General features: G+C 33.4%; 1 protein-coding gene across 3 annotated transcripts in view; it reads right to left on the minus strand.

Annotated features, from left to right (window-relative positions):
* Prim2 (DNA primase subunit 2) overlaps nt 1-17,681 on the minus strand; it is a 261,225-nt gene that overhangs the window by 109,196 nt on the left and 134,348 nt on the right. For all 3 annotated transcript variants that reach the window (XM_005318524.5, XM_040282880.2, XM_040282881.2), the window contains one exon: nt 4,102-4,169. In XM_005318524.5, the coding sequence (XP_005318581.1) occupies nt 4,102-4,169 (68 nt within the window). The remainder of the gene's footprint in view (nt 1-4,101; nt 4,170-17,681) is intronic.

The following is a 17,681-nucleotide window of genomic DNA, read 5'->3' on the forward strand; positions in this document are numbered from 1 at the left end:
TGTGTGTGTGTAAACTCTCTACCTTAGTGATCTCAACCAGTCACGATTTTAAGAACCACCAATACAATGGTGACTAACAAAAGTCTCTCAGGTATCAACCTCACTCAAACTGTGGGTTTATATTCAGCTACTTAGTACACATTCCCCATATATGTCCCACAGGCATTTCAATCTTGAAATGTCTAAAACTACTGAACTTATCTTAGCAACAACTATATTCATTCCGTAATCCCCTTGTCTTCCTTTATTCTTCTTAGTTCATGACAACATTCCCCAAGTAAGATTAAAATTTAGCCCAATCTGAGCATCCAACATAAGCCACTACCATATTTTAGAAAGTACAAACAAAAGTCATGGTCCCATTTCTTAAGTCCTTGATAACAGATTGTATCTTTATTTTTATTGCAAGCACATAACGGCACCCACCAATGAATGGGTGGATATTACTTTTAAATCAATATAAGACCATATTTCCATAAGATATTGAAGTAAAAAATTATGCACAGAAAGATTTAACTAGAGAAGTAGCTTTTACTTTAAAAAAAAATAAACATATCACTGTAAAAGCCTCAATAACATATTGTTAAGCAATATCCCAAATTATCAGATTGGCAAAGTATCGCACTAATTCTCTTTGAGTGTCTAAGTCCTGTAAAATAATTTGAGAATTTTTCTATATTTCTCCTTCAATGTTTACAGATATTTGTATCAGCTCCCAAATTAGTTTTATTGACAAATTTAATTAAAATGCTATTCATCATTCCTCTTTGATCATTAGAGGCACTAAAGAAAATTACGCCTAATAATGATCCCAGTCTCAACCTTCTAATGTCCATCCCCTCTAGGTAACATTTAAATTATATAGCTCATGCAAATCAATGATAATTATTTTTTCCTAACAAGATTATCATTAGACTCTCTGAAACCAAATAGTATCCTTTCCTCTCTTCACAAAAAAAAAAAAAAAGAGGAAGAGAGATAAGAAAAACATTACATTTGGAGAGCCAAAAAAGACAATTCAGTGTGCTTGAAAGGCATATCACAAGGTTGCTTTGTAGAACAGGAAGTGTCAAACTATGCACATCAGCTGCCACCCTACATACAGATGTCTCTGACATGGTGATAAAATGGGAAACCATTTGGTTTAATAACAATAAAAAAAGGCAACATCAGATGGTGCATATTACATGTAGCATCTAGCCCTGGTTGCCTAGCAACCAGTCACGAGGGAACTCCATAGAGAATAAAAGCCCTAAACAAATGTACGGTTTGTGCAAGTCTCAAGGACTCAACGAGATGTGTCAGTAGTTAATCTAAATTCTAGTATAAAATCACCATACTGAGTTAGAGGAAGAGGAATCCATCATTATCTCATAGAATCAAGCATTAACTAGAAGTGAGATTCAACCCTCTAGGCTTATATATTTTGAAGCAATAGTTTTATAGGAAAGAATTTTAACATATAAAATGTAAAAGAAGAAAACAAAACATCACTAATATAACTTGCATTCATTCAACACTATATATCATGGGCCTAGATATTGGGAATATAAATACAAAAGAATTTACAAGCTAAAAGCCAAGTAGCTCACACTGTAATGAGGAAATCAGACAATAAGCAAACAGTAACAATATCAAATTCTGTACTAAAAAGGTGATCATGTAATATTATGAAAACACCTACAAAAGGCATCTGATTCAGACTAACGGGTAGAGAACTAAACAGATAAAACTTAGAGGAGGTAACACCTAAGCTGAGTCTTGAAGGACAAGCAAAAATTATACAACTGTCAAGTTATACAACTGAGGTAAAGGGAAAATACATTTGTATACATAAATATATGTATATAAAGCATGTTTTAAAATATATATTACATGAGAAATACATTTTAAATGTATTCTTAAATCATGTGTATATAAATTCATATGTATCAATAGAAGTAGCAAGAGAGAAAGTATCTGCAAGGCCATAGAAGTTCACACAAGAATGTAGCATTAGAAGATGTCATGCCATTTGAATGGGACTAGAAGTGCTGCAAGAATAGTCCAAAGAGAGAGATAGGTTTAAGCTCCTATTAGGTTTCATATGCCAGGCTAAGGAGTTCAGGTTTCATCCAGAATGAAACTGGAAAGGCAGAGAAGAATTTTAAGTCAAGGGATAACATGACCACATACGGTGGTGATATGAAATACATTTGATGGCAAAGCAGGTATCAAGAAGAACAGACAAGAGGCTACTGTATTAAGACAGAAATTGAGGAGACAAAAATCACCAACAGATTTGGATGAGTAGAAATGGGGGCTGGGCAAAAGACTTAAACAAGATTTCAGCTCTAGAAAATTGAACTGCATATAACAGGCATACTATTCCGTCCTTGCTGAAATAGTAATCTTGATCCCCTCCCTCCCTTCTGTCCTGACAAAATAATTATATAGAAGGTTAAAAGCTACCTGCCTGTGAAAGAAAAGCTACCAGAGAAGAATAAAAGAGGAAAGGAAAAATAAATTTAAAAAAAAGATAAGAGTAAAATCTATTAACACTTCCAAATGAAAAGTGACAGTCTAAGTTTAAAAAGAGCGAAAAAGAACTAGAAAAGAAAAAACATTATTGGTACTTGACTACATCAAACTTGTAAATACAAGTGCTCTAAATAACAGAAAATAAATTTTTGTAAGTTTATAGCAAATATAAGCTATTATCTATTATATCTAAAGCACATAAGATCAAATAAAAAGCTGGTGGCACATGCCTATAATCCCAGCAGCTCAGGAGGCTGAGGTGGGAGGATCTCAAGTTCAAAGCCAACCTCAGCAACTCAGCAAGGCGCTAAGCAACTCAGTAAGACCTGGTTTCTAAATAAATACAAAAAAAAGGGGGGGCTGGGGATGTGGCTCAGTGGTTAAGTGCCCCCAAATTTAATCCCTGGTACAAAAAAAAAATGAATCAAATAAAAACAGGAAATGCTATGAATACATGAGTTAATGACAGATCCTTAATCTCACAACAAAATAAGAATGAATAAAATGTCAAAATCACTTTTCATAATAACTGAATGCATTTGACCAAAACAGCATCTCTATGAATTACTAAATTAGTAACTATTTGACTTCCCCGACCTATTCAGGACATAATAAAATAGGCAATCTTGTACAATATGAGAATAAAAATGGAATAAGAAAATGAAAAAAATACATATATCCTTAAATTTTTTAAATGGCTCATACTCTGACAAAATAATTCTACTTCTGAAAATCCATTCTAAGGAAATGATCTAAAATATAGACAAAGGTTCATATACAGTATTATTTATGGCAGCACACATGTCTGTAATCCCAGTTGCTCAGGAGACTAAGGCAGGAGGAGCTCGAATTCAAAGCCAATCTCAGCAAAAAGCAAGGTGCTAAGCAACTCAGTGAGAACCTGAGGGGTAGGGATGTGACTCAGTGGTCAAGTGCCCCCATGCTCAATCTCCAGTACCAAAAAAAAAGGAAAAAGAAATGGCCCACATGCCTCCCTAAGGGAGATAAATGTAAATGTGCTATAGTAAAGTCATACAAGAAAATATCATAGTCACTAAAAAGGATATTTTTACAGTTATTTTAATAAGGAAAAAATCTCATGTTCATAAGAAATGGAAAAATCATAAATTTTATAGAAGAATAATTTTAATTCTGGGTTTTAAAATAGCATAGAGGGAAAAATTACTTCAGATTAATAATGATTTTTTCCTCTTCCTGCATTTTCTAAGTTTATTTTTTAAATAATCATGCTATATCATGTTTGTGTTTAGAAAACAAACCCTACTCATTTAATTTATCCCGATTAAAAATATGCTTTAGCTTGGGTTAAAGAAATAGCCCATTCTTTTTACATCTTTCTGTATATTTTCACTACATATTTTTATTAAAAGAGCTTTCTAAAGTACCTTAAAGTCAAGGGTAACAAGTACATGATATTAAGAACTTCCTATGATTAACAGAGTCAAACAAGAAAAAAAATTAAGTTTCAGTAATTGAAAGCATTATTAAGCACTTTAACATACTTCACCCACATTAGTGCACTTGCATTTCAAAGCATAGCAAAGCTATGTCTTCTATTACCTGAGGTGGTTGAGCAGAGGCTGAAGTCTCTCATCTGACTGCACAGCAGGCAAGGACCTAGCTGTTAACTGAAAGCAAAAGACAAAGTTAACGAAAATAGCAAAGGCCAGACAGACAGGAGCACTAAATGCAAAACAGGGTCAGGAAGAGCAGACCACGGAGGCAGAACATAAAATGTGAAGAAATGTTTCTTTTTTTAAAAAAAAATGAATTATATAAAAAGCGGATACATTATATGATTAAAGATAACAACATGGCTCTAAGGATGTAGGACATATTGCCAAGTTTAGAACTTTTAAAAAAAAAAGTAAGAGGGAACACCTATTTGAATATTTGAGTTCATGAAAAGGCATCTACTCATGAAAATATTATCTGTGAAATAAAAATGGAAAGATTCCTAAATGTTAAAATGAATAACAACCAACCTATGACACCGAATACTGCAACGATGAAATTCAGAAGGGGAATTCTGTTTGTTTACAGCTAAACCACTATGAAAGAAGTGTGTATTGTATACTCACTCCATATGCATTCCTTCATTTGGACAACTACATTAAGAAACCAAGACTGTATTTTAAGTACACAATAGTAACTGAAAGCATTAAATATTGAAATATGATCTCAAATTGATCTAAGAAATAGTGAAAACTAAAGCCTTTCTGTTAAATACTGTGCATTAAGCTGACAGTATATCAAGAAGCATAAACATCTAATTTGTTTTTTTACTGAAATATTAGTTATATTTCTATGTATCTATATGTATCTCTATTTTAATCTGCTCTCCTAAGAAACTGTCACAAAGACTTTATAAAGACGTTCAAAGTAATCAGCTTGAAGCAAACTTAATAAAACAATAAAGTAAGATTAGAAAATAACTGATTCAATAATGATCAGAGTAATCTAATAAATCATTTGCTAATTCACAGAAGAGAATCTTAAGACAAGTAACAACTGAAAGATAGCCTTTGGTATTAAATAGAGTATCTTCATTCCAATTTTTTCATACATTAAAATTTTCTTAAAATGGAAAACAGACATTTAATTCAAACCCAATTTGTGATAATATAACAAAAATGAAATTATCTCTTTAAAAACATTTGTTGAAAATTTGACAAAAATGCCATATATCATTTTTATTAAATCATATAATGGAAAATCTCTCAATGTGTACAAGAATCAATAAATGTCAACAAAGATACTGATTAATTTAAAAGACAATAATGTAAGCCAATTAACATACTGCAATTTTAGCAAAACCAACAGACTTTTAGTTTCTATGAAAAATGGTAAGCTAGTATTTCATGACATAAATGTTATCAAGGTTATCGAGTTCTATAAACAAAACACTTTAATACATCCTGTATCTGTTAATGTCAAACTCCTCTACAAAATGTCATTTTCATTGTTCAAGATATTTCATGTCTCAGGACCAAAACTATGCTCTAAAATATTTAAATGTCTTATCTAGATATTTCAAAAGTCAATTCTCTGAAAATAGAGCAGGCAGACAGGGCTTTTTCAGTCATATCTGTCAACTACATAGCATACTTTCTAATTAAACTGTCTTTTCTAAACAAAGCAAACAAGCAAAACATCTCACTAACACTGCAAGACTTTCTAGTCATCTGTCCATTCCATACAGGAAACATTTCTCAAATCTATCCCTTCATCTTAATCTCAGCTTTCATTTCCTTTTTTCCTAAACTGTTAATATCTCCAGTCACTCCCATGTCTGCATCCATTCTTACCTCTTCCAGTTTATTCTTCACTCAAGGTCACAATGAAATTTTCAGATTGAAAGTTAACCTCTCCTCTAATTAAAATTATCTAATAATTCCCTTAGGCCCTCAGGCTAGAGTTAATCACAATGGTCTTTTATCAAGTATTTTCTTTTTGGGTCACAATACTAAACAAGCACAAAATGAATGTCTGGTTATACTCTCCACAAGAGACACGGGAGAATGCCAGGTAGGAATCTATTAGCTCTAGTTTCTGGAACACGTGTGCTAAATTATTTAGGCACATCACCCCCTCAGTCCCTTCCCACTTCAACTTATTTTCAACTTTGAACCTCAAGCAAAAGTGACTTCTTTATTTAGAGACTAGGGTCTAAATAAATTTTATTTAGAAACTATATAGTCTCAACATTTCTTTTGAAACTCCTTTCTAAGCTTGTGTAGTTACTTCCCACATCACTCTACTATGAGAGGCACTGCATCCCTAGCACTTCTTGAGACACAGCAAGTTTAAAAAGTATGTGACAAATCCAAAAACCTGCAACTATATAATTCCATTAATTGATGAAAATGAAAGTGTATCTCTTTCGACATTTCATCATTGAAGATTTTCAGATTTCTGCTTTGAGCAAAATTAAATCTAGATCAAAACTAAACTAAATCACAATTATCAGCCTTTCAAGAAAGCAATATACTATCATAACAAGATTTTTAGCATTAGAGATTTTACATTTCTCTAAAACTAGAAACAAATATCTAGGTTAAATATGGTTTCCATACTTCTTTTTGCTTTTTAAATAGAAAATACAACAATGTCCTTGACTCATAAATCACCAAGAAGCAAAGAGAAAGATCTATCCCAGTTCTGTTTGAGTTGGGGTTATTTCAAAGGAGCCATCATAAAAGTTGACATAACAGCTTATTTCTCATTATTGCTGAAAGGTTAGAGGTGAGTTACAATGGCCTGTCATAATTAATACAGCTGACACATTTAATTAAAATTAAATACATTCTACTATATATAACTAAAAATAAGTTATTTTAATGTCTATTTCATTCCACTATCCTTCCTTATTGCTGTGTGTATGTACATGACTGTATGACCAATGTGATTCTGTAACCTGTACACTAAGAAAAATGAGAAATTATTTCCCATCTGATTCAAATGTATTATATGTCAAGGTCATTGTACTGTCATGTGTAACTAATTAAAACAAAAAATTTTAAAAAACAAATACATTCTCTTAGATTTCATCCAAAAAAAGTTATTTTAAAAAGTCTGGTAAGAAAGAATAAAGGTATCTGGTCCAACATTGCCATTTTATTTAACAGGAAATAAGGTTCCTCATGCCACAGATAGGCTTGGTGTGCCTGCTGGCAACTAGCTATGCTAGGACACACAGCACAGGCACTTTCCTCTGCGACACCACCATTCACCACCATTCACAGTGCTACATACGTTGCATGACAGCTAGCTGGTCAGGAACCTTTGACCCCAGAGTGTTCCTGTATCCTCTTATTCCTTCATTTCTCAAAGTGGGTTGGTGTTCAAGATTCACTTCACACGTGGATTTTCAGTCTTGAAGATAACCCAAGTTTTCATAAAAGGTTCCTTCACATCATTTGGGAAACATCACCAACTCAGAATCCTCCCTAAATACCCTTGGGTAAAGCAGCACTCCTCCCGTAAGTATTCTAGTACTCAGGTATCTCATATTTATCACTACTTGAAATTATCTTATTCTCTCATTTGTGTTTCTCTCCCCCTACAAGAACATAAATTGCATCACACAGAAACCTGTTCTGTCTCGTCTACCACTTCCCCCTACTGCTGTCTGGTAAGCAGTAGACAATCCATAAGTGCTATAGAATGAAAAAGAGGTGTCCCCTACCCAGCCAGATATTTCCAACAGAAGCATGAGTTTAGAAAAGTCTGCCCTAGACACTGGTCCTATTGGTCTTACATTTCTAATGTCTTCATTAATGACATGAGCTATCAACTAGAAGGAACATACACATTTCTCCTTTCATTTCCAGCTAAATGGAAAGTCTAAAGTTCTTCCTTTAGAAGGAGAGCAAATGGACCACAGTTGCAACTGTGGCTCCCCGATTCAAAAAAAAAAAAAGCAGCCCCAAACTAACAGTTCAAAACTTAAATAATGGATAAACACATACACAAACTCAATGAGTTTACTTGAGTACATATAAATATGAATGTAGGCTATGGAGGCACAACCAAAAAAAGTAACCAAGACATAGCTCTTTACTTCTATGTCCAAGTTTTTGATCATTAAATGATAGCTACAAACAAAACGAATAGCAATCAGATCTATTTTCCCAACATTATTAAATTTAAATATACAAAGTCTTTTATAATGAACATCCATTTTTTTAAAAATGCAAAAGCAAACTAGTTCAAAGATTTATAGAAAGCAAATGAGGGACAGATAGTGTAAATGTGACACTGTTCAATAAAATTCATTTAGGCCATTGTAAAGAGACAGTCTTTGGGGCTGGGGATGTGGCTCAGGCGGTAGCGCGCTCGTCTGGCATGCGTGCGGCCCGGGTTCGATCCCCAGCACCACATACCAACAAAGATGTTGTGTCCGCCGAGAACTAAAAAATAAAATATTAAAATTTCTCTCTCCCCCCCCTCTCTCACTCTCTTTAAAAAAAAAAAAAGAGACAGTCTTTGTCATTTAAGTCTGTCATTTAGATCACAATGCTAAGATTAAAGTGTGTATTTAAAGGTATTATTGCTAAATACATGGGTTGCAGTTTTTGATAGGTAAATTACTTTGAATGGGAACCTAAAATATTTCTCTCAAAACAACCCTACCCCAAAAGGACAAAGCTATTCCTTAGGAATAGCTTATTGGAGCACTGTGTTGAGGGTTTGTTCTGTAGGGGAAAAAGTAATGTCTTTATTTTTTCCCATTGCTAGGTTCAGACTGAGATGCTTACAACCAAAGACAGACTAACAAGAGAAAAGTACACAAATTTATGTCATGTAGGTTTACATGACACAGAAGTCTTCAGAAATGAAAACCCAAAGAACCAGAGAAGCCTGTGTATTTTCATGGACAGATGTGCAGAAGTTGACTGAGGACAGAGGCATGATCTAATTGGTGATAAACTGAGGGGGGCTCACAGAGCCCGGTCATTCAGAATTTTCTGTGTTCTAATGCCTTTCCTCTGGGAATTAGGGGCTTGGGGGAAGCCAATTCTACAGTGTAGATTGTATGGTTTGCTTCAGGGGAGAAGGATCAAGATGGTTAGAGTAACCTTTCTGCTTCTGTTATTTCCCCCAAATACCAAAGTGCCATATTTGGAGGTAATATATCCTGAACTCCATCAGTTCCACCTACATCAAGGAAACAATACAGGACTGATTACCAGTGTCTGCTCTAGATATAAAATAGGGAATTAGAGATATCTGCAGGTATTTACTGTCCTTAGTTGGAGCAAGATAAGAGAAATAAGCAATTTTGAAAATAAGACTTGAAACTTATTTAATACTGATTTTAATTAGAGCTTTATTTGGAAACACAACTAGAACCTCCTATATCTTAACTCTTTTGTTGCACACCTGGAATAAATGCATCTGACTTTGTGAAAAAAATATTTCCCAAGGAGAGCACTCTGCCTCCCACTGTGAGGCAGAGTGTGGCTCTTAAAACCCTAATGGAGTTTTTTTTTTTTTGCTATCAGCCAGTTGTTATTTTGCAACAGTATTTTTTTTTTAAGGGGCTGATAGGGAACTATAGGAAGAAATTTTTTCACCATTTTCCTCTCCAAATGATAGGCATGAAGGGAGGGAACATGAATAAACAAGAAAGTAAATACTGGGCATATAGGGCAAACAGTTCTTAGTCAATAAACATTTTGAAAACAAAGGTGATTCAATCAGTTGAAAATGAAGAACAAGAGGGTGGCTTCATTTGAAAATAATAAATCCCTTCCCTCTGAACTGCTCACCCAACACTGGCTAAATTAAAACACATAAAAATGACAAGAAAACAATGCTGTCTTGGAAAATATTGCTCAATTTTGTTCTCTGGTGTTTTTACCCTCTACTACTCACTTCCACCTCCTCACAAAACTCGAGCAGGATGACAATATCCACTTATATCAAAGTTGTGTCTTAAACGAAATCCAAGGCAGGTAATCAGCACAAATTAAGCACTTTTTTCTCCATATAGCAGAGTTCTATTCAAATAAGCAGAATAGTATCCTCTATCAGTGATATCAGGACAGCGAAATTTATATGTCTCCAAATGAAAAAAGTCAAATTTAATTTTTTATAAAGTAAAAACAAATAGGAAATATTTACAATATCTTGACATTCTTATTTCATCCAGGATCTGAAATGGCCCTACTGTTATCTCATAACTTCCTAAGAGTAAACTTAAAATCTAGAATGTCAACTCTTTTCTACTAAATCAAAGATGTGTGGTATGTATGTGTGTGTATACACACACATATTCACTAAGAAATATAATTTATAGGTTGAGAAAGAGTTTTAAACTAAAAGGCAACAACTTTTACAACAGACCTCACAGTAGCAGAAAAATATAGCTTTAAAGAGGACAGGTTTTTCAACAGAACTATCACTTTTATTACTGAGACCAAGGCAGATGTCAAATAAAATTAACTTTTACAAGCAGCTGCTCTTTTAACTTCATTGATTTTAACAACAGAAAATCCTGTGTCTTTTTGAACTACATTTTCTTATAATAGCAACAGATCCCAATTACAAACCCCAAACTGTGAAATTCCACATTACATTTCCCTTTGCTCTTGGAACCAAATTTGTTCTGCAGTTTCATGTTCTCCCTTGGCAGGCTGGGATGCTGTTCATCACTAATGGTAACAGTCTAGTGCTCAGATGCCCACAGAACTTTTTGGTTTTCACAGGGCTCTTGCACACATTATCTCATTTGATCTTCACAACAGAGGTAGTTTCATCAGTACAACACTTCAGTACATGAAAATTTCTCTATCAGCTGGCCACAAACATGATTTTCAATATGTAAGCTCTAAAAAGCACCCGACGATCTTGTCAAGCAAAACGCATATATTCCATTTGAGCTCTAAACATGCCAAGCAGTTTAATTTCCAAAGAATATTAAACAGTGCAGAGTTAACAAGATATTTCCAGTTCAAGGGGTTGGATGATATGAAGAACTGAAGGCAGCAAACCTGGGAATAGTATAAGCAGATATCCCAATGCTAATTTTTCATCATGAAACCCATGGTGTGAAAAGAAGTTTGTTATTCAAAGCCCAACCCAAGTACCTTACTTACGTGGCTTAAAAATGTAAAACAACATTTTGAGCAAGGGGAAGGACAAAAAAAGGTATTAAAGAGATATGTAATGATGATGCACAAGGATCACTGAATTTTTTCCTCAGTAAAACCCCCATAAATCAATTTACTTCTAGAATACTCTGGTAATTTGGGTTAAGAATTCTTAAACTGGGCTGGAGTTGTGGCAATAGAGCGCTAGCCTAGCACATTCAAGGCCCTGGGTTCAATCCTCAGCACCACATAAAAATAAGTAAAATAATGGTATTACGTCTAACTACAACTAAAAGATAGATGTTTAAAAGAAAAGAATTCTTAAATGATAGCCAATAGTTTCACAATTAGATTTCTCATAAACATGGATCTGGCAAATAGAATTCAACCTGTGTTGTTTCTCAAGTTGGCACAAGGATTGCTCCTGTGAAAGAGCAGTGGCAGTCAGTGCTCCTAGTATTTTAATACAGGCAGGGAACTCCGCTCCAAGTTCTATATAGACAAAGATCCTCACAAAATCCCTATCAGTGATATTATTTCAAACTGAACAAACAAAGGTATCTGGAACATCCAAGGAGAGTGAACAGGTGAACTTTAATGCACTAAGCATCTGCTGCCTTTAGTTTCATGAAGTATCTTAAAAATGTGTGTACAAAATTTGTATTGGATTCTAGAACATGTTCTTGGTTTTACAATAAAAATCATGTTTAATTATTTTACCACTGAGTAAAACAGTGCCACTGTTATGCTTACTCTCTAGTGTATATAGCCCTATATATTTGGACATCTTATTACTTTCGAAAACAGTACTACATTTTCTGTTTCTTATAAGTCCCACAAAGAAGTGTCTGATGGCACATTAGATGTTAGGAGTTGGCTGAGACAATTCTGGGTCTTGGTACATTTCACTGTGTCCTTCATGTGTTTGCACAATTACAGAGAGGTAAACCTGACATCTGTTTCAGCCATAAATCATTATATACAGAGACTTTTAAAAAATTTATTAATTAAAAAAATCTAGAAATTTAAATGTTATGAAGCAATAACTGATATTCTAAGGTTTCTTATTCATTATTATTGTATTTTCATTCATCATTTCTGTCTCCCAAAATGTCTATACCCTACTTAAAGATACATTTATCAATTTCTTAAGGGGGAAAAAAAATAACCAACCACCTTATCTCAGTTTTCCAGAACCAAACTGTTCCTTAAGCATGAATCTTGAGCGAAATCTTATTATGTGGGAGTTCCTCATAAAAGTTCCTAAATATGCACATAAATTCTACACTCTCTGCACGGAAGTTGCCAACAGTATCTGCAGGCTTCTAGTAAATGTTTAAGAGCCCCCAAATAGAACAGTGGCCTTCATGGTGCATGTCATTCATCTTCAGTAAGAAGTATAGTCCACAACTCCTTTAACTCCTGCTGAGTCTATTTTCCCATAAGAAATGTCAGACCTGTAAGTTGTCCATTCACTGGCAATCTTACCCCTTTTCTAAATATGAATAAACAGTGTACTACTTTCAATGTTGGGAACTTTAAACAATCTATTCTATACTATAATTCCAGTTTGTTTAATAAATAACATTTAAATAATGTCACAGGAATCACCATTTTATTTAATTACCAAAGTGAAGAGACACAGAAGAGCTATGTATGCGTAAATACATGCTTTCATCTTTCAACAGGAACTCTCTTTCCCCTGACTTGGACTTTTATTAAACACTTGGAATAGAGGTAGAAAAATGGAGAATGGAACAGAGTACGTGGATGAGATTTTTATTAATGCCTGGGAGATAGTGATCTGTTGTGTAACATTATATAGTCCTTGGAAATGCTCTTGAAGAACTGGAGGGCCTTAGGTGGTTAAAAACAAGTAATCAACAGGATACACAGAGATTTCCATTTCCCCGACAGCTAACCCTCAAACCACTGTTCCAAATGTATAATTCAAGGATAGCAGCCCCAGATGGCTAACAACATACTTCTAATGTTTATGTTAACAGATGCTGCAAAGTACTCATTTGCTTGGTACTTCAGCTACTTTTCCTTGTCTCTGTGACTTAATTTTCCCTGCTATCCCAGAGCACAAGGACATCCTTCTTGATAGAGACCTTGCCTTTGAAGGTATAGAAATGCTTTAAGCGTGAAACAGCCCAATGTGCCTCAAATATCAGTTTATTTCCCTAACCTGAAATAAACCAAATGAATCCAAAAACTGCAATATCTGATTAACTGAATGAAATTTAAGCTATTTTATCACTCATGAAGGAGTTCTACAATTTTTCTTTAGAAATAAAGGAAGCTATTATATAATTTAGTTCTTCTACTAAAGAATCTTTTTAAAAATTCTTCTGAAACAAGAGCTTCTTAAAATATTAGAGCATATTTCAAATACACACACACATATTTTTGCTTACTATTGTGATTAATTCTAAATTTTTTTCTGACTTAAAATAAATCAAGCTAGGCATACATGTCTATCTTCTCAGCAACTTAGGAAACTAAACCAGGAGGATTCCAAGTTTGAGGCTAGCCTCAGCAACTTAGTGAGATCTTGCCTCAAAATAAACAATAAGAGCTGGAGATATAGATCAGTAGTAAAGCACCCCCAAGCTTGTAAAAATAACCACTCATTTTAAAATGAAAATATCAAAGTACAATGTCTTTATTGTGTTAAGACCATAATGCCATATAGACAGCACATATACAGCATTCTGATGTAACAGTAAATAAAATGCATTTTAAGGGGTTTTTTAAATTCCAATCACTAATTTAGAAACAAAAGTCATTTAAGATGAATGAAGAATAAGAAGGAAAAAGAAACAGATGTATTTTGAATGTTCCAAACACATCAGGGTTCCCCAAATCCTTTTATTTCTTCTTTGCCTTTTTTTAATCAAAATTAGGAATTAAAGATTAAATACCCCTTATCTGAGATGCTTGAAAGTCACCAGTAGTTCAGATTTCAGAGATTTTTGGATTTGGGGATAGTGTATAGACTATCAATTGAGGATGTCTAATCCAAATCTGAAAGTTTCTGAATGCCAAAAATTTTGAGCTTTTTAGATTTTGGATGTTCATTCTATATCATAAGTAGCAACCTGGACCACTTGATGTCTCATTTCTAAACTCCTAGAAGTTCCAAATAATAAATGATCTCTCAAAAAAAAAAAAAAAACATTCCCAGGCCACTAAATTTAATGTATTAACATCAACAAAATAAGCTAATCTGGGGTGCTTTATAAATCAAATGGCATACAAAATTCCATTTTCTTAATAAAGAATAAAAATATTACTTTTCCTAACTTTCTGGTTATCTCTTTTTCTATTAATTTTTAAGTTAGATACTAACTAGATTTCACTGGTCTGAAAAGTAAAAAAAAATACTTACCTACTTGCTTAGGCTTTTAAAAACTCATGTCACTATTATAAAACCACCTATTGTTGACTATACAAAATAATGAGCTGCCATTTTAATGATGGAATGGACACTAACTGCTATATTCCTGCCAGCATAATGGGTGTGAATTGTAGAAATACAATTACTATTACTGTTACTATTATTTGCACCTATCCCAACCAACCCAAAGCACTAACATAATGAAATCAAGGGTGAAAGTAACATGTTTAGAAATATGCTTCCTAAAAGTAAACATTTTAGCATATTTGTAAAACATTCTTTGATATCAGAACAGCTAGTTGAGACTTTTAAAAGACCTTGACATATATTTGACTGATTGCTTTCCAATGACATTATTTCACACTTTCTGGCACAATAGGGTTGATAGTGTTTGATGGATAACCAGACAAGCAAAGGACAAATCTGTGCAATAGTCATCCTTTATATTTGACATCTTCATGTTTTATTAGATATATTAGAAAAAGAGGGAACAAAAACCGATAGGCAATATTAGTTCCAAAAGATCTCACCACATACAGAAAGCTTCAAATCGTATATTTTGAAGCCATGACCTTTGGGGGAGGGGGTCAACTAAAAAATCAACAGTTATAAAATTGTGAAAAGGGAACAACCTGAATCTTATAATTCTTCATTAAATTTTGCTTTCTCTAATAAAATATTTTTGAATGAATGGGTCACAAGATCCCCTGGACAAAAGCTCAGTATACCAAATGTAAAGCTTGACTTTTCCTGTTTTATTAGTGCCCCATTTATTTCCTCCTCAGTTTGTTCATTTTATTAAAATGTAAATGAATGCCAGCATAAACTAAAATGTGTCCCAAGATACTTCAACAATGTTGTCATGTGAATTATTCCTTGGACAAAATTTTAAAGTCAACTACCAAAAACCATATATAATCAATACTAAGGTTTTTTTTAATGACATTATTATTTACAAGTTCAATAGATGGTTTTAATTAAAAGCATATTGTAGTAAACATGGAAAACAAAGGACTTAAGGAAACTGACATTTTCAACAGCAATCTGACTTTTCACCAACATTTTAACTGGAAGTCAAAGAGATAATTTTGTTGGTACCTGTGCAAAGGGAAAATGAAGACCCTGTTCACCAATATGAACAAGCATGAATCTGGAAGGAAAGATTAGATGCCCAGGTTAAGTCTGAACTGCCTGATAGATATCCAGGCAGAATTATCTGGACTTAAGAAACAGAATCATAAAAATCAAATCAGACTCAGAACATTCTATAGATTTGTGCTTTACACCACAATTTCTACCCTGAAAACTAGAGTAATAAAGGAGTTCCTAGGCTGCAAGATACTACTTAATGTTATTAGCTACAATTAATGAAAAAAAAAAGTATCACTAGCTACAGAACTACAGTTCCAAGATTCTTAATAAAATGAAGGTCTTAAAGGCAGCTCCTAAGTAGCCCAACAACTCTCATAAGACTGAACAATCATTTGCTTTAGAAATGTACAGACAATACAGTATTTACTAACCACATGTAGCCACCCAAGTTCTTAGAATGTTGCCAAACTGAGATAAGCTATAAAATATATAGCTAATTGCAGACTTCCTATAGAGGAAAGATTTTTAAATAGATAATTTATATACTGACATGTTAAAAGGATAACATTTTGCATATGCTGAATTAAATCAAATAGATAAAAATTAATTTCATCCTCTTACCAACTTTTTAAATGTGAATACCAAAAAACTTTTAAATTATATGGCTTACATTTTATTTCTACTGGAAAGGGGATTTCTGAACCAATGATGAATGACGAATGATGAATAGGACTTCTTTCTGGTATAGAAGCTGCAATAACACACTAAGAATGTAGGAGCATGAAGAAGAGTGAATTAAAAAAAAAATCACTTGTAGAGTGTGGTTCAGTGGGAGAACACTTGCACAACATGCACAAAGAACTGAGGTCAAACCCCAGCACCATTTGAGGTGGGCAGGGAGGTTTGTGTCATGAATTATTCTTAGAAACAGAAAATCATCTACTTTACATTTATGGCTACAAAAATGTTATTTTAAAAAAACACATGCTCCAAAGTGAGATTTAAAAAAATTTTAAAAAACCAGCACATCCCCCGACCAAAAAAAAAGTAAGGAGAGATGTAGCACTTCAATGAAGATAACAGCAACTTCTCCCAAATATTTATATGAAATTATAAAACCATGTGTCATAACCAGTTTCCCTATAGCTTTTCTGTATCAGAAAATATCTCAGGATACATTGAGAAATACTTCATCAAATGGAACATAAATTTATGAATTTATTTCATAAGTTTTGAATTATACATAATATAGATGATCTCCCTCACTACAAATATGCAGAATGACTGAGAACCTCAGGGCTTAAAAAATAATTTAGTCAACTCATGTTCCTTTGTGGATAATCTATTCTTTTATTCTAAATGTTTTTAGACTTCTTTGGTTTTGAGATTCTTAAATTTCATATCACCTACCAAAATGTGGGTTTTCTCATTTTCCTGTGTGGTATTCTATTAGGCCTTTCATTATGATGACTTTGTTCTTTCTGAATTCTGAGCAATTTAACATCATTTCTTTGAATACTTCTCTCTCCCATCTCTCCTCTCACTTCCAGGAAGTCTGTTATTTAAATGCAGCATAACTCTCCTCCATATTTCTTAGCTTTCTTCAATATTTTCTACCTCTACTTTTCTGCCTTCCAAGTTCATCAACATGATATTCAAGTGCAATGATACATTTTTACCTATACCCCTTCTATTTATCTAATTTATGAAGTTCTTTATTTCAACTACTATATTTGTCATATCTACTATTCCCATTTTGTTCTTTTATAACTTCCTGTCCCTTATTACTGCTGTTCTTTATCACAAGTATATTTCTTATGTTTAAATTATTGATCCCTCTCTCCCAATAATTTTCCTTTACAAGGTCTACATTACAGAAGTCCCCTCTTATCCATAAGAGATACATTCCAAGACTTCCAGTGGATGCCTGAAATTGGTATACACAAGGTTCACTATTATCTATGTTTTTCCCTACACATGCATGCCTATGATAAAATTTAATTTACAAATTAGAAACCACAAAACACTAAAAAATAATAAAATAGAAA

The sequence above is a fragment of the Ictidomys tridecemlineatus genome, chromosome 8 (genome assembly GCF_052094955.1).
Source record: "Ictidomys tridecemlineatus isolate mIctTri1 chromosome 8, mIctTri1.hap1, whole genome shotgun sequence".
Classification (NCBI taxonomy): Eukaryota; Metazoa; Chordata; class Mammalia; order Rodentia; family Sciuridae; genus Ictidomys; species Ictidomys tridecemlineatus.